The sequence below is a fragment of the Panthera pardus genome, unplaced genomic scaffold (assembly GCF_024362965.1).
Source record: "Panthera pardus isolate Hobbes unplaced genomic scaffold, ASM2436296v1 HiC_scaffold_16, whole genome shotgun sequence".
NCBI classification, from domain to species: Eukaryota; Metazoa; Chordata; class Mammalia; order Carnivora; family Felidae; genus Panthera; species Panthera pardus.
In genome coordinates, this window is record NW_026526721.1 from 107,388,322 (window position 1) to 107,414,745 (window position 26,424).

Genomic DNA, 26,424 nt, shown 5'->3' on the forward strand with positions numbered 1-26,424 from the left:
TTATTCTTATAAGCCGGTAAAAATCTACCAGTTGTCCTCTTTGGTAAATTATTCTAAATTGGAAAGAATAATGTACAAGGTTTGAAGTTAACCAGAATATGGAGGTTGGATTCACACCCAGAATTCTTGTGAAAGGTTTTATTTGTCAAGTATGATTAAACTTTGCTTTTTAAAACTTATATTTGCCCTTGACATCTTTGAGAGCCATATGAATAAGTACATAATCTTTATTACATTATTCGACATTACTGTTTAAATTTTTCACACATGTACAAGTGCATCTTTGTAGTTTCTGAGATAGTAATTAAATGTCTGTGCGGCAGTGATGGGCGTAGTGTGGTTCTCTTACAGAGCAGCACTTCAGGCCTCTGCCAGCATGTGCCTGCCGTGTTGTCCTGCCCACCCAATTTCTGTGTTTTCAGCATGCGTGCCAGTCACTGCCGTTTCTGGAGACACAAAGGATGCATAGACCTAGACCGATAGAGAACTGATCTACAGATCTATCTATTTAGGCTCTAGGGGATTATCTCCTACCTCTTGGGACTCTCAGGCAGGGGAATTAATTGAAGATTAGGGTTTTTGGGGTGGTTTGTTTAGATTTTCATGGATGTGGTTAGAGACTCACTTCTCATTGGCTCTTATGAGTGTTCATTGCATCTCTTCTCTCACTTTTGCCTCTTTTTAATGGATTCTGAATTTGGATTCTTACTCAAGCTTTTTTTAACTTAAAATTTTCCCTACAGAATTTTTCATAAAATTCATCCTTAAAAGAGCACAGGACTGGAACACTGAATACTTGGGTTTTAGGCCTGGTTTCCTCATTTGCCAGGGAGTTGTGGCCTGGAAGCTGGCTGGAGTGAGGCTCTGACATCTGACAGATGGTGCACTATTGATGAAGTGATAGTTCTTAAAGTGGGCAGCCAGGCACACAGCGTCTAGTTTGCATTTCCGCTGGCTGAGATTTCAGTATGCAGATGACTGCTAGCCAGGTTACCCTTCGGAATGGTATGTTCTCTGCCAAGACATTCTTTCCAGAAAAGAATATGGGGGTGCATGGAAATTTTTCTTAAGGATATAACTGACATTTCTAATGTATATTTACCATGGCAGATGATTTGTCGGTCAGAAAACTAATGGCTAAGCAATAATGTTTGTATTTGGTTTTAATTGCAGGTGTTTTTAAAAGAGTTTGAGAAGCTTTAGCTTTAGTGCAGAGTATTTCTAAAATCCAATGAGAGATGATATTGTTAGCAGTTAATCATTTTCTTCATTAAGAGGAGGAAAAATTTTGGATTGTTATTGAAATCTTTTAATCCTGTTTCTGTTGGGTATCATTCAGTGCTGCTTACTTGCCAACATAATTTTTATTCAGATGATTCTTCCTATCTTATGGAGGTGGATATATATATATACATATATACACACACGCACACTCTTATAATGAAAGATCAGAGACAAACTAATTGAGATTAAGTGCACAAAATGCTTTTATTACTCTAAGCAAAGAAGTTAAATTGCAGGTCCAATTAGCCAACTTCAGCTCATTTATGCATGTAGTAGTTCACTGGATTGAATACACAATGAACAACTGAAAGATGATCCATTTCCATCATTAATCTGGTACTCCTGGGCAAAAACCCAACTGTTTCCTTATTAGAATACAGGTAGTAGTAACAAAAAAGAAAATTCATTGGTATTTCACACTAACGCTGTAAGATTTAGAACTTAATCATGAAATACATATTTGGAAATGGTGGCAGAAAATAGCATTTTAAGCTGATGGTATAATCTTTAAACGTCAAAGTGATTTCTATACGGGGTACTGGCTAGCCAGAAAATTAGAATTTTGTACATGCTCATGTGTCCAAATAGAGAGCTAGGATCCCACCCCCCAAAGTTTTCCTTCCTTCCAGGTACACACAATATAGTCTCACAATTTTTCCAAAGTGACATACTCATGAGGGTAGGTAACCAGTAATGGCAGGGTTAGACTTCTGCTTCTGTGTGCAACAAGGCTAGGCCCCTTTAATCCATGCAGAGAGCTTCCATGCATTTAGTTTAGTGCATATATAATGTGGTTTATAGAATGAGGAAATTCTTTAACATTTGTTTTTCACTAGGCAAGTTAATTCACCCAGTGTATTCTGAGTAGTGATAGCATTTTTCACAAAGTCCATGATTCACTTTCATGATGACTGCTCAAAAACAAGCATTATATTGTAAAATCCCAGTGCTAATTAAACAGCAAACATTTGCCTTTGTGGATATTTTACAGGTTTACTTACAAAACTGAGCATTTGTGTATTTATTTTTAAAGCTCAAATATTTAAACTTGCAGAAGCTGTGCCTACAAGCAGTCAGAAGTATAAAGCAGGTTTTAATAAAATGTAGTCAAAAGTGAACACTTCAGTTGCATATACATTACATTTTATTCAAAGCTAAGCTTCCTTAGCAGTGTAATCCTCCCTTTCGTAAATTAGCCATCCTGTCTCAAGTTAAAGATTGGGTGTTCATCCTTTAATTATCTCTGTATGTGAATGGACAGAACGTTAATAGAATCTTAATAGAGACGCTTTGGGTCAGTTACAATACAGGGTCATTGTCGGGGCCAAGCAACAGTGAATATTTTTAAAAGGTAATGAAAGCAAATACCTAGGAATTTTAGTTTTGTTTAATGATAAGTGAGACAACCTTTGATAACCTTCATGTGAAAATAGGGGGGGAAAAAAAGGTAAAATTGTTTGTTCTCCCAAGTAAGACTTCTGAGTGAACGTAGCCTCCTCTTTCTGATGCAATCCACATTGCATCTGTGGATTTTATTCATTTGAAAAAATAGATCTGTACAGCCTACTGTAAGTTACTAAATGCCTGAAGGCACTAGGTCTTCCCCTCATATCCTTTCTATGGCATAAGCATGAGGCGTACAGAGCAATGCAAGAACAGGTGACTCCAGTCCAAGGTAAGAAAATAGAATGGATTTTCTTGGTTGTGAGTTTTCAGATGTGCTCGTTATTCAGGTGCACAGTGGTAGCGACAGCAGGTACCTCAGAATCCAGGAATACTAGAGGTTGAGCAGCAGGCTGCTAAGTGACTCAAAAGACTGGCTAGTAACACCATTCTGTACCAGTGTAGACCGCAGTTTTAACCATGCAGGTCCTATGGCTCATGCACTGCTTTATGATCTATAGTCCTTTTTGCTGTAGGGCTTGTTTCGCAATATGTTATCAATCTCATTTACCACGTGTGATGTCATCTTTGGGAGAACCTAGAGCATGAGAAGTACAAAGGATACGGTTGGTTAGTACCTGATCATTTGTTCTTTGTGCTTAATATTAAGCAAAGTTGTCTAGACTTACGTACATTTATAAACCACAACTAGAATCTAAGGTCCCTGGCAGACTGTAAGCTCCTTGAGGTCAGGGACCTTGTTTTTTTCTGTCACTGAATCTCCTATGATAAGAGTGCTTGGCTTACAGTTGGTGCTTCTAAGTATTGCTTAACTGAATAAAGGCATGCTGTGTAAATGAAATACACATGGAAATACAAGTCACATGATTTTAGATTTTCTCATGGCCACATAAAAGTGAAAAGAAACATGTGAAGTTCATAGTTCTACCCCCTTTTATCTAAAACATTTCAACATGTAGTTGGTATAGAAAATTAAGATGCTGTACGTTTTTTAAGTACGAAGTCTTTCAAATCCAGTACATGTAACACTTAGAGCACATCTGCATTCTGACAAGCTGGTTTTGTGCACTAAAAAGCCACGTGTGGCTAGAGGCTAGGGTTGTGGACAGCACAGATGTAGAGACTGAGAGAGATTTTTTGCCACTGGTGGTCACAACCCTGGTGAAGGATGGGCAGGGGTTAACAGGCATCCCTCGTAGATGGAATGGCTCATGAGAGAGAAGTCTGTGAGATGAAGAAAGTGTAGAGTGGGTGGTGATGGTAGGGATAGGAAAGGGGAAATTGGGGTAAACAGCGTGGAAGCCCTCAAATGCCACTTTTTTGGAGTTGGGACTTGATTCTGTGGTCAGTGGGGAACCTCTCAGGACTTCTGAGCTGGGAGTGACCCTGTCAGGCACCTGGAGGTAGTTTGAAGGAGATTGAAAGGGAATGCAGATGCTAGAAATTTCTTGCTGCTGGAGCCAGAGATGATAAAAGCATGAACTAACGGGTGGCAGTGAAGTAGAAAAAGACTGGATCAGAAGGACATTTTGGAGGATGATGATGGTTTTAACACTAGAAGGATAGAGGTGTAGATTATGGAGACAGAGAGCCACAGGAGTGGTTTGGAATATGAGAAGTTTGAAGTAGGAGGTGTTGAGTTTAAGGTGTCTAGGGGAGATCCACAGAGGCATAGCTCCGTAGGCAGCCGAGTGCAGCTGTGGGTTAGTGCTGGCAGGAGGATTGGAGTTGAGGGTTTGTGAGTCATTTGTGTAGACATGCTGACTGAAGCCCTGGAGAGGATGAGATCACCCAAGGCTAGCGTTTATCATGAGAGGGGGACCAAGGGCACGCATTACACCATAAGGAGAGGGACAAAGGCAGACTTTTTCACAGGAATAGACTGACCCTGTGTGGAGACTCGGGCAAAATACAAGCATGATGGTCAGTTCTGAGGTTTCAGCCTCACCCTTCCTCTGCTGCAATCATGCTGGCCCGGGTGACCTTGTCTCCACTCAAGTGCTGTTCTCAAAAGCCTTAGGGTTTGGCAGAAGAGTAGCGCTACTCCGCCTAAGAAACTAGTTCTGGTTAACGTTTTCCTGTCTGAAGCTAAAGGGAGAGTTTCATTTCCCACCAGCTTTGGAACCTCAGAATTGAAACTAGTGTGTTCTTTCAAACGAGACTACAATAAAGGGACCCAAATCTAGAAACTAGATTTGTGGGAAGTTTTGTCTAAAATATAATGGGTTAGCCATGTGAGGGAAAAAAAAATTCTTCCATTACACGAAAATAAATTTCAGATAGAGATTTAAACATTAAAAAAAGAAACCATAAAAGTACTTGAATAAAACATGAAAAAATGTATATATAGCCTTTTGTAAGACTTAAGAGAAGCCATACCTCCAGAATTTTATGTGAAGTCGCCCGATTTTTTAATGTTGGCAACTGTTGTAAAACATTTTCATCCACTACAGATGACACAAACATCCCACAGGCTACCAGTTTGGCAACCTTGCTGTTCTACTGACTGGAATAATTGGTGGATTGAGGATACCAAGGAAGGAGAACAGTGAGGGGAGATGAGCCCTGGATGTGAAGGGCCTGCCTGCTGAGAAGCCTGGATTTCTCTGAGGAGGTGATGGGGAGCCTCAGAAGGGAGAACATTGCTTCTCTCCACCTTCTAGGTGGAAGTGGGGCGGATGGGGGCCTGTGCAGGTGATGGCTGCCTGCCTGCAGCTGTGGTTTATCCTCTCCAGTCGGCCATTTATTGAGGCTCTGACTTTATGTCCCTCCAGTTTACGCGTGGCTGAGGCACATTCCATCCCTTAGAGCAGCTGGCTTCTCGTGCCCATTAGAACTTTCCTTTAACCACTGTTGGCACCGCACACTTCCTGTCCTGCCGCCAGTCCCACCATGGCTGGGTGCCCCCAGCTGCCCAGTCACAACGGGTGGAAGTTTGCTGGGCTGGCCGGAGGTGGGAGTGGAAAGAGGGAGGGGATGATGGAGCCTCCAAGGTAAGCAGCCTCCCAGCTTGGGTAGCATCCCTATTATCTTACCTTTTGAGCATCTCTTACTGCATCCTGCTATCAGCCTGAGCCTTGCTAGGGAGGAAATGCTTTGAGAAGATGATGGACTCCGGAGTTTTCCTCTGAAATACATCTTTTGCTACCTGGAGTACTCCCACAGCCCAGGAGTTACCTCTTTTTACCGTTCCCAGGCAGTATTAACTCCCCCTGGGATGGCAGTGGTCACTATTCGCATGATAGGAATCTCAGTTCCTCCCTTTTCTGGCTGAGCCATCAGCAAGTCATGTCTGTGTCCAAAGCCTGTGGAATCCATCCACTTCACCTCTATAGCCGCCATCCTAGCTAATCCAAGCCAGCATCTCTCATCACCTGGACAACTGCCTTTGCCTTTCTTCATTCCACTTTCTACAAAGCAGCCAGCACAGTCTTTAAAAATTCAAATAACAGCATGTCCTTAAAACGCTCCGAAGGATTTGTTGCACATACAACAAAACTAACCTTTTTAGTGTCCTTTGAAATCCATCTCCTGCCTGACTCCACTTTAATGCATCCACTGTCCCTTTTGCTCACTACATGTTGGCCACGTTAGCCTTAGGCTGGCAGTTCCTGGAAAAAGCCAAGTTCCTAATGATCTCCAGGCCTTTGCACTGTTCTCCACTGTGTCTGGAATGCTCTTGCTTGGGTTTTTCATATGCTGTGTTCTCCTCTTTTGGACTTAAGGATACACCTATCCCAGAGGGGCCTTTGGCACAAACATTATCTGAAGTAGGCCCACCCATTTCTCAGTCTCTGTTACAGAACCCTCTTTAGTTACCTAATAGTCCTCACATTTTGAAATTATTTCATGTTTATTATGTGCTTCTCCCACTGGAATGTAAACTCCTTAAAGCCTGGACAGTATCTTTGTCTGTTAAGGTGTCTCCAGTGCCTGGTGCATAGTAGGCTCTCAAAGATCTGAATGAACTAAGGGATAGATTGGTTTTTTTTTTTTTTTTATCTGATTCACTCTTAGCCAGCCCGTGATCTCATGAGGGCAGAGGCCAGTTCTTTGCTCCGTACCTTCCATGCCTAGCGTGGTGCCAAACATACAATACATACTAAATAGCTGTTAATGGAATTGAAATCATTGAATTTCAGTTGTGTACAGACTGTTCCTCTATTTCCTCCTTGTCACCGTGTAGTCTTATCTTTTCCCAGAACATCAGTGAAAATAAGGTAGGGGTGACTTTCATAAGAAGGAGCCTTCCCCATATGGGATGGAACCCCATAGACTTCTGGGAGGAGTTGGGGGGCTGGAGAGGTTCTTCATAGCAGGGGCAGCTGCACAGCCCTAAGAAAGTGATGATGGGAAGGAGGTTGGCACCATTTATCTCCCAGCATATTCTGGGCTATTTGCCAAAAGGGTTTTTAAAAAATGTTTTAAGTTTAATCAAGTTCGTTCACACCTCCATGGGTTTCCTTTTGGAAGGGTTAATGGGGCTTGTTTCAGGGATGGGCAGGCAGGGGAGACCTTTCTGTTCCCCAGTGAGCAGTAGGAAAATAGACAACCATACCTGTTGTGGCAGGTGCTGGCTGTGGCAAGAGTAGTGGGCAGGGTCCTTAGGACCCTCAGGGCTGAGCATGGGGCAGGCTCAGGACTGAGGTATGGCCTTTGGGGCACGGGATGGTCACAGCAGCCATTAACCTCACCCTCTCCACAGATAGAGCCCCCAGGAACATCTCTCTCCCACTTTCTCACTACCGATGCAGGCTCCTACCAAATCCAATCCACTTCTTCCCCGGGGAAGGTGGTTAGTCCTGAATTTGCTGCTAGAAAGATGTGATCCTGGAAATCCAAAATAGAATTTTGAGCCTATATCCTCTTAAAATGTGGGAAACATTCATTCAACAGGTATTTGATTGTTGACTAAGAGACACAGTATGCTAGGAACTGGAAAATCGGTGGAGATGCCAGAAAATCTCTGACCTCCGGGAGCTCACATTCCAGTGGTGAGACAGGTAATCCTACTACATGATCACAAATACTGTGGTGGGGAGGAGGAATACAGGATGCTATGGGAGCAGAAAGGGGTGGGGGGCTTGGCACAACGTAGATTGGCAACTATTTGGGGAAAGGAGTAATGCATAATTTCAGGTAGGTTATTAAGCAGGTTTTTATGGTCAGGCTTGGGAATTCAGTCGCCCAGTGTAACATTGCTTGGGTCTTGGAATGCACTGTCCCACATACCATCCTGAAGAATGTGCTTTGACAGTATTGCCTGTTCATAAGAGGACACCCCTGGATCCATGTCCTGTAAAAGTTCTGTTGCTTCTTGGGCCTTTGTGTACCCCCCTTATGCTAAGCACCCCCCCCCCCGCACCCCCCAGCTAGAAACAGATGGCCTTTCCCTCTATTAGAGGCCTTCATGCAGCTGTGACACAATAAAGGACAGAGGTGGAAAGAGATGGGACACTGCCTGGGGACATCTTCAACGGACCATGATAGTCTCTGGAGTTTACCGGAAAGCGCTGTAGTACTTGCCTGAATGGCACCGAGGTTTTCAATGAGTTGTTCAGGAGTGGATGATCCCAGGAGCACGGAACTCACACCCTCATTTCTCAGGCACCATGCTGGGAAGAAAGAACACTTGGTCAGGATGTCAAAACACTTCTGCTTATCAATTAGCTTATAAACACCACCTGTAACCCCAGTTGTTGCAACCAAAACTTTTGGGGGAGGACAGACCGTGCTTTCCAGGATTAAATACCTCAGCAGCAACAGCTGTCATGGAGAGGGTTTAGTACAATCTCTGCATTTGAGCTGAGGGCTTAGGGCTTGTACATTTTCTACGTGAGTAGAAATGGCTGGGATATCCAATCCGGCTGTCCACCCCAGGAACACACTCTTGCCCCTGAAAACACCAGATCCTGCTTCCTGGCAGATCCCTGTGTTTCCGTTTCCATCTTGGCGCACAGTCTCCTGTCTTTCCATCTTACTCGTGCTCTTTTTTCTCATCTGTTATGTGGAGTCCTGTAGACCCTGGGTGTCTTCTTCCTTTGTTTCCTTCTACCTGTCAAACTTCTCTGGATCTCCCTAGTCTAAGATTCAACCTATGTTGATTATCTGCTTCTCACCAACCTTCCACCTCCTCCTCTGCATCTCTAGCAACCTCCGCCCTTAAACCCTCTAGCCCCTGTCTCCTCTCTCAGCAGATGACCTGGTATCCTACTTTATGTAGAAAAGTCCGTTCTGTGGGATATTCTTCAGTAACCTACAAGCACATATATATATATATATACCCTCTGTTTTCAGATGAGGTGTCTGGTTTCTGTCCAAGACCAAAGTCTGCCCTGGATCTGACTCCTTTTGCCTTTTCTTAGACTTGTTTCATTATTGTTTCTGGCTTTCTCTCCTGAATCTTAAGTCTCTTACTGTCTTCTTCCTCTTTATCAAATTTGTCCCATTCTAAAATTAGCCTCCTCTGACCCTTCATAACTTGACTAGCTACTGCCTCACCCTTTTCCCCGTAAGCTTCTAAAAGGCATATAAAATGCCTTCCTTGCCTCCTAGTCCCCTTCTTAACTGTGTCAGAAGCCAAGTTCCCTGGGAATCTCCTTGTGGTTACAGTAGATGTCTCCATTCATAGATGTCTGGAACTAGAAGTTTCTGGAGAGTCACAGATGCAGTGTCTGCTGTACATCCTGCTAGGTGTCCCGCAGGCACTGCACACTCCTTGCTACTTAACTACTAAGCCTTTCTTGTGTTCCCAGCCTCATTTAGTGGCCTTCCCAGCAACTGGGCCTTCCAATCCCCAAACCAGGGAGCTACCCTTAGGAACTTTTCTGACCCCTCATTCCCTTTTAATCCAGTAGCTCTTGCATTGCAGCATGCATCAGAATCACCGAGAGGGCTTGTGAAACAGTTACTGGGTGCCATCCTGGAGTTGGTGACTCGGAAGGTCTGGAGTGGGGTCTGGGGATCTGCATTTCTGCAAGGTTCCAGGTGCTGCTGCTGGTTCAGGGATCAGGCTTATTGTAAAGACTTGATGTAAAATTTACCCAGTTAAAGTGTATAATTCAGTAATTTTTCATAAGTTTATCATGTGCAACCATCACCATTGATAGTTAATCCCGTTTGTACCTCCACTCCTAGCAAACCTCTAATCTATTTTGTACCCCTATAACTTTTTATTACTTCCAGACATTTCATTTAAATGGAATCCTATAACCTGGATCTTTAAGTCTGACTTCTTTCACTTAACATAATGTTTATAAGGTTCACCATGTTCTAGCACGTATTAATAAATATTTCTTTTATTGCTGAACAGAATTCCATCATGTGGATGTAGGACTATACTTTGAGAATCACTGCTTTGGTTCCACTGCCTACTGTCCTTATTCAGGACCTCACCTTCTCTCTCCTGCACAACTGTTTTTCCCACCTCTTGACTGGATTTTCTCTCCTTTTCCCCCATACATCTGTCACATGTCAACCAGCAATGTTTCCAGATGTAAATCTCATCATGTCACTTGCCTGGTCAAAAGTTCTTCAATATAATCATTGTCCTGTGAGACGAAGCTCTCATTTCTCACCCTGGCAAACTTACTAGAACGCTGTCTCTCCAGCTTCAGGTCTTCTCATTCCCTGCCTTGAAATTCGGGGTGCAGTAGCACTGAACTGTTTGTAAATCCTTTCCATCCCCAAACATCATGCTGTTTTCCTGCCCCTCAAGCCCTCGGCTCAAGTGTGCCCTCGACCTGGAATGTCCCTGTGCCTCACTAACACCTACTCATCATTTGAAACTCTTCATAGATGCTTCACTGCTTTCTCCCAGAGTCCTTCCCTTTGAATCCCAGGTGGGGTTAGCCCCTGCACTTAAGACTTCCATGATCCTCTGTGCCTTTCTCAATTATTTTATTACAACACTGTATTAATCTATTCTCTTGCCCACCAGGCTGTGAGATATTTGTTATTTGCACTGGGATGCTCAGCACCCAGCCCAGTACCTGTACATAGTAGGTGCTTATTACATGTTTGCTGAATAAACACTGATGGGTGGCTGTCCGGAAGCATTTCTTCTGTCCCCATCTGCTCAGGCCCTGCAACACATACTCTTAAGCAGTTAACATGCTCAGGCCTTTTAAGGCAATCACTAAATCTTTCCACGTGGACAAAATAAAACTGTGAAGGCAACAGGCCAAGAGATCCAGGACTTTTTCTTTTTTTTTTTTCCTTGGCTGCATTGTTTCCTGCTTTGCACTTAGAGAACTCCTTTTGGCCCTAATGGAAGTTCTGAGGTCAAAGCAGGGCACTGGGAAGATTATTGCCCATAAACTACCTGATGCCAGCAACAGCCAGTTTTCCTCATGGGCTGTAGGACATAGGAGGACCCACTGGGCCGAGCTGACCAGTGTGATAGGTAACACACACAGATGATTCAAGATAATTAGCATCTAACCAAGTGTCCTTAACCGTCCTATCCAGAATGCCTATGATCAGGGTGTGAAAGCTGGCTCCCGTGCAGGTATGTGCCACAGGAGCTAGCCCACGGCCGGGTTCAAGGAGTTTGTTTCCTGCCAAAGGATTCCCTTCCCCCTACACCCCTTCTAGTAGATCAAAGGTAACATGCCTGGAAATCATTTCCCTCTTGGTTTGAGAGTTCTGTGCTTGAAAGCAAAACTACTTGTTTATAAAGAAAGAAAAAAAATGACAAGCAAGACATCTAGGGGCACAGAGGGAGGAAAGGGAGAATCAGAGCATGTTTTAGACTGTAAAGAGCATCTTTCATGTGTATCTAACATCTAGTGAAAGTCTAAATCTGGTAAAGGTTTCCTCTTTAGAAAGACCGTGTTCTGTCTTTTCAGAGCTAAATTCAGTACTCACTGTCACGTCACTGCCTAAAACCATATTTACGACCATATTTGAAGAATAGATGTTTCTCTCTGTGCCTGTCACTTTGACCACATGCCGAGGCTAGGAATGGACAGAGTTTTAGGTCCAGGGTGTCTAATTCTTTGCAAAAACAGCAGCATCATTGTTACCACTTCCTGGGTACCTACTCTTGGCTTTATATCTATAATTTTGCTCTACTCAACAAATTTATAAGGTATCTATGATACCCCTTTTATAGAGGAGAAAATTAATAAGTTAAATAACTTGCTCATGGTCAAATAGCTAATACTTTTTACTGTGCTTATTAAAGTTACAGGAATGCTAATAATCATATCATTCTTTGGCTTTTTTGTTTTTTGAAAGAAAAGATTAAAACAAGGCCTGTATATATACTTAGGTTAAATGATAGTCCCCTCCTCCCCAACCACCTCCCCTTTCTGTCTCTGATGGCAGCCATTTTTTTCCTGCCTTGCAACCACAGACAGATCATGCATCTAACAAATATTCTATCAGGTCATTTTATTTTCATAAAACTTATCTTGAGCTTTTTATCTCATTTCACTATCAGATTAGCCCCAATTCCTGCTATTTCTTAATCTTTAGGATTTTTTTTTCTAGACTCTACACCCATTTTATTCTTTTCTCATAACTACCCCGTGGATTTTTTGTTTTTTTACCTTCAGTTTCTTTTGTAAAGTGGAGATAATGACAGCAGATACTCTGGTAACATCTGTAAAGTAGGGCTAGTGATAGCATACATCCCATGGGAGTGTTTTGATGATTAAGGAGACAACAGCATGTAGAAAGTGCTACTGTAGAGCAAGGAGCTGAAAGTCTCCAGTCTTGTCTTTTTAATACTTTGCCTCTAAGCCACATGTGGCAGCTGTTGGCAACATGAGGGGTGTTTGGCCTGAATCGAGACGTGCTGTGGGTATAAAATACATTCTGGATTTTGAAGACTTAGTATGAAAAAATGTAAACTATCTCAACTTTTTTTCTTATTACATATTAAGATAATGTTTTGGCTATATTGGGTTAAATAAAATACATTATTAAAACTAAGTTCGCCTATTTCCTTTTTAATTTTTTAGTATGGTCACTAGAAAATTTTAAGAATGTGGTTCACATTATATTTCTATTGGACAGCACGGGTACATGTGGTTTTCAACTGTATGAGTGACCGTGACCTTTCATCGGCTCCACAGTGTTAATAAGAGGACTTTTCTTCATGGCCCCTCAGGAGGTTTCAGGGCAAACACATTTCCCTGTGGCAGTAGCCTTGGGCCCCCGGCACAGCCCTGCTTCTGGCCCCTCAGCGGCCCTGCCTCAGCTTCCACAAGGAGGGAAATTTGAGCCAGAAGACATGGATATCCCTCCATAATTGAGGGGCGCTCACCCCTGACACCGTGAGGATGTGTGTGTGTGTGTTCACTGACTTGTTCTCCTTTGAACTGTGTTATAAGGGACAGAGGAAGGAAATACGTATTCTTAGCATCTAGAAAATTCTGGGGAACTCTGAAAACATTTTAGATAGTATTAACTGGGAGTCTGTGCTCCTGACGTCAGTCTGCCCCTACACTAGATGTTTTATCGTGACAGGGTGGTGAAAACTCTATTTTCTGTGACCTAGAAGGGCTTCCCCTCCCAGGTAATTTTCTTACCGACAGCCAGCTGAGGTAGTGTGCACCCGAGGCGCTCAGCAATTGGGGAGAGGTCTTTTAGTTTGTTCTGCTGTTTTCGTCCCTCTTCACTTACAATTCTTTCCTTCAGCCACTGGTAGCACTAGGGAGACGAAGAGCGTTTAAAGGTTAACCTCTGGTAAGGGCTGGAGGCAAAGATTATTAAGTCCGTAAAATAGGAGAGCCCTCATGATGAATTCCTGAGTCTTCTTCACTGACCTTCATGTTAGTGTCGTGTTATGTGACATGTTAGTAACATGTTATGTCACCTTGTACCATGGTGACAAGGATGCCTGTGCTTTTAGGCAAAGAAATGTTCCCCACGGTCTCCTTGTTTACTGGTTCAACATAGACTGATTTTTGACTAATAGTCACTATTCAAATCCATCAACATGCACAAAAGTTGTTAGAATCCTGACATATAATCGATTATACATAGTCTGCTAAGTGGAGGAAATGATGTTTCTCATTGCAATAGCCCAATTTTAGAATGTAGAAAAGAAATGGACGTTTCGCCAAGGTCTGTTATGTTTCCTTTTTGTCAAGAAGGCCAGGTGCCAAGCTTTCTGCGCAAAGAAAGCCATTATCTTACATTCTGTTATAACTATCTTTATGCCTCTTGCCTTCTATTTACTCCCAGTCTCCTCTTCTCACAGCAGGGCTTTATTATGAGCTCTCTCATCTTCCTAGAAGCAGACAAGGCATAACTGATAGGTACCAAGTACATTTTTAAAATTTTTAAGTGGATAAAGACTATCCCACATGTGAATTACCTTTTGTATAGCGATTGAAACTTAAAAAGGTAAGGAGGCTCAAAATGGGAAACTGTTCTTTAAAACCTGTGAGAAGAGATTGACTCTGATCCGTAGCCTGTAAAAGTGAGCTAATTTCCCTGAAAGGAGAAAAATCTTTTACAACTTCTCAATGCCTTACTTTCCAGAAGGTTCTGCTCTTAAGAAATGAGGGACAATAGACTGTTCTATGCAAAACTTACACTAAGCAGCAACACCCAAAGGTAAAGAATATTTGTAAGAATGCGTTAGTCTGTTTTAGTGAAAATAACAGCAACCATCCCCCTGTGTGGCAATGTGGACTTTCTCCGCTGCCCGTGTTTGCGAAATAATTGCCACAACAGACCTTTACCTTCCCAAAGGCAATAATGGTCACAGACACGCCACCCACATGATTTCAATAAGGCTGCTTGCTTTTGTTTTTGAAGTATTTTTTTCCTCACTGGAAGACAGTATTTCCAAAGAAAAGGGTAACCACATTATGTTTTATTATGATTTTTGGAATAATTTTGCAGATGTAAAAAAGAGAAAGGGCAAGCTGCCCCAGTTCTATTTGCTTCCTAGATGTCAAAGGCTTACGGTCTGGCTCCTCACTCGAGAGTTTGCTTAGGGAGATGGCCAAGAGGTCTCTCAGTCTCAGCTCTGGGAAACCTCAGCGTCTTCCAGGACGAAGGGCCGCCTGCAGCAGCTCTCCAGAGGGGACAGCTGGTGCCAGTGGTGAGGAGACGAGCACCACCATTGGGGCCCAGGGGCTTCCCTGGCCAGACCCGCGTGCTGGGTCAGAGAGCCCCTGAACTTACTTTTGTTGTCCTCAATGGGAAGACATTACCAATCCTTGCTTTAGTTTCATAACATCTTTCAGGGAACCAGTATCTCTGAGTGTTCATTCAAAGGGGAAAAAAAAGGTTGAAAACCAATAGCCAAATGATTGTTTGTTTGTTTTTTTTATCATAACTAGGAGCATTCTTGAGTTTCAGTATATGCCACACGTAAGGAATGATTGTTTTATTTATCACTTATGGAACTCCAGTTTTGAAATCTTTATCGTGTGGAATGCATTTTGTACCCTCAGGATTGAGGTACAAGTTTTGTGAGTGTGTGTGTGTGTGTGTGGATTGATTCCACCCATGCACACACCCGCACACACAAAATAATCGAGGCAGACTTCTAAAAGTAGCAAACATCAAACATTCATTTATTGAGTCACTCTCTCCCTACACTCAAAACACTATAAATCTCGTTGCTTTAATCATTGGAAAACATAAGCAGGCTAGGATTTTTAAAAACTAGACGCATAGTATTTATACTGCTTTCCTCACACTAAAAGAAACAAAAGTGTTTTTGGAAATAAATAGCTCTAACTGCTTTACAAGTGGGAAAATGTTAGCATAGGGAGGAGATGAGGCTTAATTAAAATATAAATATGGAAGCGAACCAGTGTTTTTTTCTAAGAAGATTGGTGGTGGGTGTGGTTGTGTGCAATAATAAACCCAGTTTGTTGACTAGGCAGCAATCTATGAATCAAAAGCTGAGGCTTTTTCTTCCAACCCTATTCTACTGCTTACCCCAGTGCTGTAGTGATGTGGTTATATGTTGACCTAACTGAATGGGAGGCAAGGATGGGCTTTTTGTTCATCGCAGCCTCCGCAGTCCTGACACAGTGCTTGCCATAGAGGAGGGGCTCAGCCGATAGTACAGTGAGGGAGGAATCTGAGCAACCAGGGCTCCACGGGGTAAAACCAGATCTCTCCAATGTTTCAGATCAGGCACAGGCACCCCTTCCTCGTTCCAGTGCAACTCTGCCGATAGTCCTGTGTGACTCCACAATGCCTGTGGATCGATTCCACATCGTTTCATAATTCACTCCTTCGCATCTCTAACAAGTCCCCAAGTTACCCTTTGAAGGTGGAGACTGACCCTTCTTCCCCGTATCCTCAGCACTCAGCACAGCCCAGCACTGAGTAGATTGTTTGCCAAAGGGGGGAAAAATAGAGCTTTTCTGTGCAGATTAGTGGGCTGTTACTTTTATACATAAGTCACAAACTTCTCTAAATTTTCCAAAAGCCCATTTCTTTGCCATCTCCCAATGCTGTGACCATTTTACAGGTAATGATGGGGGGCGGGGGGGGGGTGGTGATGGGTAGGAGTAATCTGGGACTGGCCCTGAAGCCACCAGTTGGCTGTTTGTTAATAATGGATTGAAAGGCAGCAGCTGTAAAGCCATGGACAGAATCAGCCACATGTCATCTCTGGACCTTGTCTAGAATAATTTAGCATCCAAGATCACTGACTGTTGTCATTAAAACTTCAAAATCTCTGGCTCAAAAGAGCAGCAAAGTCTTTGATATTAAGATTGAAATCTCTAGGTAAAATGCTGAAGCTAAAAAAATTTCCTTTTGAAATTACACCATGATGTGCACTATCCTTAGCTTCTTTCTTTAAAAAAACTTTTTCATGTTTGAGAGAGGGAGAGAGCACAAATGGGGGAGGGGCAGAGAGAGGGGAGACACAGAATCCAAAGTAGGCTCTAGGCTCTGAGCTGTCAGCACAGAGCCTGACGCAGGACTTGGACTCATGAGCTGTGAGATCATGACCTGAGCTGAAGTCGGATGTTAACTGACTGAGCCACTCAGGCGTCCCAATACTCTCAGTTTCTTAATGTGAACACCTGGAGTATTGGAACTGCCTCTTTTCCCCCATCTTGACGCACCTAAGTTTGCATGTTCCCATGTTCATTTGACAGAGGGGTATATACCTTTACGATTTTTCTATAAGGCATTTCGCCAGCAACAGGAAAGAACTGCCCATAAATTTTATTGTACTTTTCATTTCTGTTTACAATTTCTATTTAAAAACTACATACCTGGTCTGCTGATCAGACTTTGTTGATCTTCCCTTATGGCTCATTGCACTCATTCAACAAACACTTATTGAGTACCTATCATGTGCCAGGCTCTGTGACGTTACCTGAGTTTCACTGTCCGTCCCAGAGGTATTCACAAATCACTGTCCAGTAACTTGAGAAGTGTTTTGTAGTTGGGGTGTCTCCCTCCGTGATTGCCTCAGAAGCCATGCTTATTCTGCCTCCTTGGGGAAAATGCCCCTAACAATGGTGCATAATGTGAGCCGGTCATAGCACTTTACCCTTTGGGCTGTCATTGGTCTAACAGGTTGGCACATGACTCAGGCTTGGCCAGTCTTCTCTGAAGTCATAAAGAAAAGATAGATCGCTATCCTCTCATGTTATGTACCTTTACAGATGTAAACCTGCATCTGTAGGTACAGATGCAGCTTTCCTGCTCCTGGCCTCATAGGGAGGACCCATTTGCAGAAGATGATGCACACATGCAGAGAGAAATAGAGGAGATGGGGAGTCCTGACACTGTACAAGTTTATGGATGGAGTCAACCCTGAGACCGTCCCCATCCCGCTCTTCCCAGTGAGTGTCTGTCTGTCCTCCTTCCTTGATTAAATTAGTTGGAATTAAGTTCTGTGGCTTGCAAATGGAGAATTCTGACTCTGTAAGAACTGTTAATGGGATAATAGAGGAAGATGCAAATGATTCAGTTTTATAAAGTGAGGACAGGCTTCCTAGAGGTGAAGAATACCAAGCTTTGTCTTTAGAGATGAGGGCTTCTGCAGCAGAATGAAAAGAAGGGCATTTCTAGGAGGCAGAGAACAGTGCGTTTTGGGTGAACAATATAGTAATACAATATAGGGAGAGACAATAGAAGAGTGTGCACAACTTAGATCCCAACGGTACTTCCTTGAATGCTTTTCTGTTGAATTTGGGTTTTGTCTTATAAGCAATAAGTGGGAAGTGAGTAACAGATTTTAAGCAGAGCTATGATATGGTCAGATTAGTCTTTTATTATTTTATTTTATTTTTTTAAATTTTTATTTACTTTCAGTGAGAGACAGAGAGCAAGTGGAGGAGGGGCAGAGAGAGAGACAGAAATCCAAGCAGGCTCTGCGCTGATAGGGCAATGTGGGGCTCAAACTCGCAAACCGCGAGATCATGATGTGAATCGAAATCAAGAGTCAAGACGCTTAACTGACTGAGCCACCCAGGCGCCCCAGATTAGTCTTTTAGAAAGATAATTGGTCACCGTGATGGGCAGTTGGCAAAAGGGGAAAAAAAAATCAGAGAGTGTAGATAGGAGGTTACTGCAGCAAAATAGGTAAGAAATGACAATCTGAACAAGGGCTGTGCAGGGGATGGGCCATAGAAAGTCAGGATGTGACCTGGAGGAGTGGGTGCCCCACTGGACAAGAGAAGGGAGGGAGAAGAGTCTGACATAACCCTTGGCTTCTGACTGGGACGGCCAGATGGAGGGTGGAGGCACTGTTACTACGAAGGAAGGTCAGGTTCTGGGGGCGGGGGTGGGGGGGGTGAGGGGAGACAATAGATTCCACTAGGCATGACTAATGCCCATGGGAGATGTCTAACAGACGTGAAGAAGTAGGAGTGTACAGCTCAGCAGTGGAGACAGAGCTGATGACAAAAGATCTAGAAGTCATTGTTAGAGCATTGGGCCAGGTGCAGCCTCCAGAAAACCCCTGGGTAATACTGCTTTCTAAAAGACCCCTAGATAGGTTTTGTTCTCACTGTGTTAATTTACCTTCAAATACAAGTTCAGTACTTACAACGGCAAGAAATATCAGTGTCTATTTTATTGGTATGACTTACAATAGCTGATGTGAAACGCCAGCCATTCTATTGGGGGTGGGGGGAGGTGAAAGTTGCTCACTGACTTATCTACTTGCCTAGCGCTCTATCTTTATTTTATTTTTAATTTTTTTTGCTTCAGTTACTCTATTCAAGTGGCCTTTCTAAGCGCACATATAGCACTATGGAAAACACTCAGGCTAATGATTTAGGAAGCCTTGAGAGTCTGGAGCTCTAAAGAAGCTGCTTTGTGATCAGATAGATGCCTTTCACCTGTTGAAAGCCTTTCACGTTTATTGTTAAGGATGTTTCAATAGATGTTGGCTTTATCAGCGTCAACAGTAGAAATATTTTTCTGAGTTGCTTTTGGACTTAGCCATCTTCAAGTACTTCGTCTCTCTTTTTATTATTTATTTATTTAATTTCTTCTTTTGTTAGTGTTTTTTGTTTTTCTTTTTTTTTTTTTTAGCTGTTTGTAAGCTTTTCCCAAACAATGATGGAGGTCAACCAATCAACACTCCAAATACAGTGTAGCTACTTCTTCCTTCATTAAAAACCTGGGTTTGCAGGGAAACAAAAATGTCTTAGGGGCAGATAAACCGAGAGCCAAGAGACCCGGATTCTAGTATAAACTCTCTCTGACTTTGTGCTCTCAAATTGTTATCTGACCTCTGTGCTGGCTCAGTTTCTACATCTGAAAAGGTTTACCCTCTTGTATGGCATACGTGGAAGTACTTTGAGTGTTTTAAAACATCTCTGAAAGAATGTAAGGCAACATGCCTGTCTACAACTGATCAAGAGTCATCTGTATCCATTCACGTTTGCGCGGATAAAAGGAGATGAGGAAAGACAGCCCTGGGCGTGGCACATAGTAGGTGCTCAGTAAAATCGCACTTTTCAGTGCTTCCCTTCCATCTTCACTCATTCCTCACCATTTTTGTTTCATACCTTCCCTAAGATGCTTTTAGTCTTTCCTTGCTAATTTATTTAAACTTGGTTCAGAACAATCTGCAGTTTTCAGAAGCAAGACCACAATTAATATTCTAGGATAATTACATCTTGTGACAATGCCAAGCTAGGAACAGCCCTGTCACCATGCTTTAGGAGATATTTATAGTGTATTATTTTAGAGAACAAACTAGCTAATAGGTCAACTGTAACAAGCAGAAAGGAGAGCAGGAGACGCAGAACCTTGAGACTGTTCTGATTAGCGAAGCACATAGTGGTCCCAGACAATTGATTACAGGGTTGGTGGTTTGAGCCTGACTTGAGCTGTTCCCCTGCTAACTTTGGAGGCAAGAGGCAGTGTCAGACTTCTGCTTTCTCTTAGGGGCCTTTGGTGTGTCAGTTGTAAAAATGTCTTTATTCTCTCTCCATTGACATTACCATTTGTGATTCTAATGTTATTATACATTGTCTCAAGTTTTTAAAAACAGACATGTTAATGATAATAATAATAATGAGGGATGTATGGAGTACTCTACAATGAATTAATCATCCAGATATTCTGAATGGAGGTAATTTTATGTCACTGATGTTGAATACCTTTATGCTTCAGAGAAGAATTTAAACTGTAAGACTCAGTGGCCAGTTGACCCTGTGAAAAATACCAGCCTTGAGCCTGAGTGTCAGATCCTTGCTTGGCTATGCATTGGCTTCCCAAAGCCTCCCTCCTTAACCTGCCCCCCCCCTCCCCCCACAGTAAACAACATCAACCAACCTCAGGCCATACTCAGCTACAATTGGTCAGCCCCAACTGTTTGGTCAAATAAAGTAAAAATAGATCCTCTTATAAAGAAAAGGGATTTTACATTTCATCAGTTTCAAAGCAGGAATGAAATGCCTTCTTTAACCTAAGAATAACAGCTAGGGATTTGATCCCCCATAAGTGCAACCAGGTCATTGGGCATTTCCTCCTCGTCCCCAGAGAATTTTCTGTGCTGACAGATTCTGAACGCCTGACTGACGCCCAGCCAGGAGCAGAGGCCTCCCCGCGGCTCAGGAGAGCCTGCCTAAAGACAGTGGCCCGGCCGGCCGAGGCCGCGCTGTGCCTGAGCCAGGAAGCCACAGGCTGCTGCCGAGCTGCTGTGTTCAGTCTTCTTCCCTCTCTCCCATCCCCAGACTCTCTTTCTAGAAGTGGAGGAAAGTACCTTCAGCGAAGCCCTAGAACTTTCAGGCACTCCATTTCCGTATTTTCCTGAGATGATTCCACAGGCAAGTGGAGACCACGTCATTGCTCCAACTCCTGCAGAAGAAGGAAACTGAATATGGTGCTTGTGCAAACTGAGAGCAAAAGTGTGGGAGTACTTAAACAGGACTTGGGTAGTTATAGGAAAACAGCTAGTCAGATAAGTCAGTATACTTCTTTCCATTACATTTTAGTTATTTACAAGTTGTGCTTCATTTTAAAATTTCTTTTAATGTTTATTTATTTTTGAGAGGGAGAGAGAGAGGAACAGGGCCTGAGCAGGGGAGGGGGAGAGAGTGAGGGAGGCACAATCTGAACCAGGCTCCGGGCTCTGAGCTCTCAGTACAGAGTCCAATGCAGGGCTCAAACCCATGCACCATGAGATCATGGCCTGAGCCGAAGTGGGACGCTTAACTGACCGGGCCACCCAGGCGCCCCGGTCGTGCTTCATTTTTATAAACCAGTTGAACACGTCCTGTCAGTTGTAGGGAGCAGGCCTTGTCTTCAGGCCAAACAAGCCTGAAACTGTGGCTCATTCATAATTTCCTGATGTCCAAAATTGACGTCTCTTTTTATACTCAGAGACAAACACTATGACTTGCACAGGAGGATGCTTCAGTGCTTCTCTGGTCCACTCTGCCCGAATAGTGCCTGGTACATAGAAGCCCCGTGCCTGCTGCATGGTAGACACACAGCAAGTGCCAGCAATTGTAACCGTTATTGCTGTTGAATTTTTTATTCTTTTTTTTCCCCTCAGCCAGTACTTTTCCTGCTCTATAGTTTAGGAACCTCTATTTTTTAGGAAGAAAGTTATCTCTGAACAATGTTTTCATAAATAAGTCTGGACACGGCTTATTCATATTTTTCTGATAATCCAAAATTCTTATGTATATGTTGCATATATATTTCTTTCTTTGAAATTATGACATCTACCTTCATAGATATGCAGGGCTAGGCTTGTCAGGTATTCTAGAATTCCCCGTGTCTAACTTCTAACAGGCACGGAGTTGAAGATTTAGATGTATATATCCATAATTTTTTTTTTTTTTTGGAAAGGCAGTTATAATCTACTCAAAGATGCCTGCCTTGACTAGAGAAGCACCCTACGAAAAAATGAGTTCATTCCTTGTTTCTGTCCTTCTTTCTATACGCAGTTTTTGGAACACCTACAGAGTACAGCTTATACGCCAGTCACAATTTACAACTGATTAGATTTCATCAGTAATACCCTATAGACTACCCTTTAGGGACTTCTGATGTCTTTACAGTCTCTGAAATGGAGAGTTCTTACAATCTCTATGTTAATTAGGAACATTAAGGAAAGCATTTCAGTAATACTTTTTTTCCAGATCACTGATACTTCTATTGTTAAAAATAATCAGTAAATTTGATTGTGAAGATTACCTATTTTATGGTAGAGCTCTGGTAGCTGAACCTCCACTTTCTCTCTCTGAAAAAGATGGTACTCAGCTTGTTCACAGACCGGTGGGATCATATTGAACTGCCTTGCTACAGAATAGGCTTCCTGGGGAGAAATAAGATTGCAGCTGAATTGATACTGATGAGAAATAAGGCTGCCCTGTGATTCGTATGCATGAGCAAACTTCGTTTTAGTGAAATCAATAGAAACCAAGAAACATGTAGGATGCCAAATAATAAGCGATGTTATGGCCATCAATCTCACTAAGAGCAATATCAAATGCAAGAAATCCTTATTCTTTGGGAGGGTCTGGACCGAGTAAAGTCCAGGGCAAATAAGTCAAAGTGTGAATCGTAATAGTCCATGATAAAACCCGTAATTTAAGTTCCTAAAGAAATAACTCACACTAACATATAAAGATTAGCATGTTATAAACAGTATAGTCATTTAATACAGTTTTTAAAAAGGAAGCCAGACTATTTTGTTCATGTATGTCACTAGCTGGGGAATCCATTGTATCCTCTTGCCACTGAAGAACATGACAGAATATGATTCTTGTTAGAGACCTGCACCTTCACTGTTGTATTCTGACCTGATGAGATCCGGCCCCATATCCACCTCTGTAACGACAGAATTGATCATAGCATTCTAGTGCCAGGGTGATTGTTAAGAACGTTTGCGAAAGGTCTTGCAATTTACACATTGTATCTGAAAAATAATAATAAGGTATTTAATGGCCGTTTAAAAACAGAAATGAAATTACCATGATCTCCATAGCACTCCACCGGGAGGTCCCCCAGTACATTGCCATTCCTTGGTTTATCACATGTGTCATGGCTCGAACAATTTCTGTAGAAGCCCAAACAGCATTTCATTAGTTTCTCTAATTCTCAGAGTTATGTGATTTTTTTTTTTTCCGCCTGCCCAAATGTTAGAAGCTTAATGCAATTATTTGTTTTATTAATAGAATTACTTTGACACTGGTGACAACATAATAGTCTAACATGAAATATTGACAGTGTGGAGGCTGTTGGTACTTTTGGATAATTCAACTTTCCATTTTCGGTTTGCAGCAATACCACTAAATGATATTAAAAACATAATGACCACTTTAAGTTCTTCCTTTACTTTTATTACTTCATGGTTGCTGGCCTGATTAAAGAGCATATGATTAAACCTGTCTCAAAACCTGGGTACCTTGTTCACCAAAATAAGAAGAGGAAGCATTTATCTTGACTATGTAGAATGTAAGGTCACTGAGGATAGAAGGCCTGTCTTCGTGTGTTGGACTTGCAGAGCTGGGCCTCACACAGGGTGTCTGTTTAATAGAGATGACTCAACAACAATGTGTTTAGCAGAAAGATAAACATATTAAATGCTGAACAAACAGCTGAGCCACAGTGGCTCCCAGCCCACAATGGCACACCCTGTCCTTGACCACTTTGAACTAAACTTTATTCTAAGACATCCATGTGATGCATTTCACCAGGGCCTGTTTGTGGCCCCACTGAGTTTGCTCATCAGCTTCTTTCAGCTTGACATCACATTTCCTAAACAGGAGAATGAATCCTTTCCCCAGAGAGCTAGAGTTGAGCTAATTCTCCTGGCACCAGCCAGATGTGATACAAAACCAGAGACCATGGAGAACCTCACGCTCAATGGCGTGGAAAGTCAAAGACATGGCTGGATTTCTTTTACAAAGCGGGTCAAAACACCTAGGATGCCAGGTTATTTGACAATTTTCAAGGGGTTGCAGGCCTCATACTTCTCTGTGTCCTACTAATACCCGTAGGGTACATGTCTTTCAGAAAAATCAAATCCTTGTCTCAAAGTTGAGTTGAAGTGGATATATTCTCATTTTATTTGTCAGAAGCAAATTGGTATCTAAATTGGTAGGGGACAGGATATGGAGTGAAACAGCCAGGGTTAGAGACTTGGCTTTCTTGCTTGTTTGGCTTTTAAATTGCCTTTGGTTTATTTGTTTGGACGATGGGAATGCTTTTACTCACCATCGTCTTCCCAACAGAGGTGGAATTTGGCTGATAAGAAAAATATTTTTCTTTCTTGGAGAGAGACTCCTACGTATCAGGTAATAACTCAGTAATCACCCAGCAACTAAAACTCTAAGTTCCTTCTCTCTTATAAAGCAAATGAGATACAAAAAAAAGCTACTTGAAACATTTTCCTCTTATTATACAAATGGAAATGAGCGCTTTTGATGAACATTTCTAGAAGTAGAAAGCCATCATTTAAATCTCTCCCCAGAAGTTTTCACTCTGCTCAGACACTTCCATGGTTGCACCGGCCCCCTTCCTTTCACATCCTGTTTCATTCAGAGCTCAGGAGTTCATTCCATCAGCAGTATTCATTAAGTGTCTGTAGCGCCGGGTGCTGGGGATATTGTGGTGAATCAATCATGTTGGTAAATACAGATGAGGTTAACAGGGAATAAATTGAACCCAAGACACTCCCCTATCTCTATTCTATAATCAGTAAAATGAGCATAGGACAGTTTAATGGCTTGGCCACATCGTTGTCACTGAGGCTTTGACAAGAGCAGTTAAAGTCAAGTGGCGGTTGTGACTTCCTGTACCTTCATTCACTTATTCACCATACACGTATTGAAAACCTAATTATTTGCCAGAGACTGGGCCAGCTGCTGGGTTCATCTGTGAGCAAAACACATACAGAGCTCCTGGACTCAGGGAGTTTAGAGTTGAGAGGAGAAAGAATGGGGACATGCACAAGTAAGTAATTACAAAATGTGAAGTGTTATGAAGAAAACAAACAGGGGGCTGAGATAAGGAATGAGGTCAAGGAGGGTCTCCCCAAGGAGGAAGGTGTAGGCATCAAGAATAAAAAAGGAGCCAGCCATGTGAAGCGCAAGGAAAGAACATTCTAGGCAGATGGAACAGCATGCACAGGACAGAGCTTAGTGAGTTCTAGCAAAAAAGTAATCTAGCCATTGTGGCAGGAGCTTACTTAGGAAGGAAGGAGGACGGGGTAGAAGGTACAGTTGGCAGAGGGCAAACCATGTTGTTTGTATGTTATTCAAAGTTTAATGGGAAGTTAGCATTCTCTAGGTAAGGAAATGAGAGGATGTAGTTTACATTTTTGAACACTATTTCTGCCTCTGCTATAGGGAATCTGTTGTGAGGGGGAGGGATTGCAGGAAGATCTTCAGGAAGGAATGCAGTGTTCCAGGCAGGAGATGAGGGTGGTGGTAGTAAAGACAGCAAAACATGGATGGATTCAAAATATATTTTGGAGGTAGAATCCACCAGACTTGAGGATGGACTGAATGTAGCAAATGAGGGAAAGGAAGGAATCAAGGCAATCTCCCAGATATCTGGCCATTTACAGGGATGAGGAAGACTGAGGGGGCAACAGGTTTAGAGAGAAAAATTAAGGGTTCTCTTTTTTTTTCTTTTTCTTTTTTTTTTTTTTTAAGAGAGAGAGTGAGTGAGTGGGGGAGAGGGGGCAAAGAGAGAGAGGGAATCCCAAGCAGGCTCCATGCTGAGTGCTGAGCCTGACACGGGACTCAATCCCACAACCCTGGGATCATGACCTGAGCCAAAATCAAGAGTCAGACGCTCAACTGACCCAGCCAACCAGGCACCCCAAGAGTTCCTCTTTGGACGTGCAACATATGGAAATGCCTGTGAGATCCTAAAGGGGAAATATCAGGTAGAAATCAGTGGACGAACAACATGGTCAGCAACCTGGGCAGGAGAAGATATGTTTATCAGTGATCAGTCTGTTAGTTGTATTTAAATTCACAGAAGTGGATGAGCCTACATACCGGGAGTCTGTCAAGAAAACAGAAAAGGTTCTATAAGCCAGCCCAGGAGTCAAAGGGGACACTGCAGTGTTCCAGTTTATCAGCTGCCAGAGGAGTGGGAAGGAAGCCAGGGTATGGGATGTTTCAGAGTCAAGAGCAGACAGTGCTCTGAGAAGGACCTGTGCCCACAGAGTGGAACACTGTGAGCGTTCAGATCAGAGGTCACTAAAACAGTGCCTGCTGGGTTTGGCCAAACAGTAGGGAGGTCCTTGTAGGTTATGAGAAGAACTGTTGCAGTGTCAGTTGTGCGATGGGACCACAGCCAGGCTGG

The 26,424-nt window shown here is 42.7% G+C and overlaps 1 protein-coding gene and 1 long non-coding RNA gene across 6 annotated transcripts in view; both read right to left on the bottom strand.

The window, feature by feature from the left end:
* Positions 1–1,463: 1,463 nt before the first annotated feature.
* Positions 1,464–26,424, bottom strand: part of KCNAB1 (potassium voltage-gated channel subfamily A regulatory beta subunit 1) — a 411,162-nt gene continuing 386,201 nt past the window's right edge. For all 5 annotated transcript variants that reach the window (XM_019440230.2, XM_019440216.2, XM_019440219.2 and 2 more), the window contains 6 exons: positions 23,076–23,161; positions 22,297–22,417; positions 20,855–20,949; positions 13,227–13,347; positions 8,215–8,303; positions 1,464–3,265 (listed from right to left, as the gene is read on the bottom strand). In XM_019440230.2, coding sequence (XP_019295775.1) covers positions 3,176–3,265; positions 8,215–8,303; positions 13,227–13,347; positions 20,855–20,949; positions 22,297–22,417; positions 23,076–23,161 — 602 coding nt within the window. In that variant the 3' untranslated portion in view covers positions 1,464–3,175. The remainder of the gene's footprint in view (positions 3,266–8,214; positions 8,304–13,226; positions 13,348–20,854; positions 20,950–22,296; positions 22,418–23,075; positions 23,162–26,424) is intronic.
* LOC128777299 (uncharacterized) lies at positions 3,739–8,030 on the bottom strand. Its single transcript, XR_008422547.1, has 2 exons — positions 7,601–8,030; positions 3,739–5,314 (listed from the first exon to the last, which is right to left on the bottom strand). It is a non-coding gene; the product is annotated as an uncharacterized LOC128777299 (long non-coding RNA).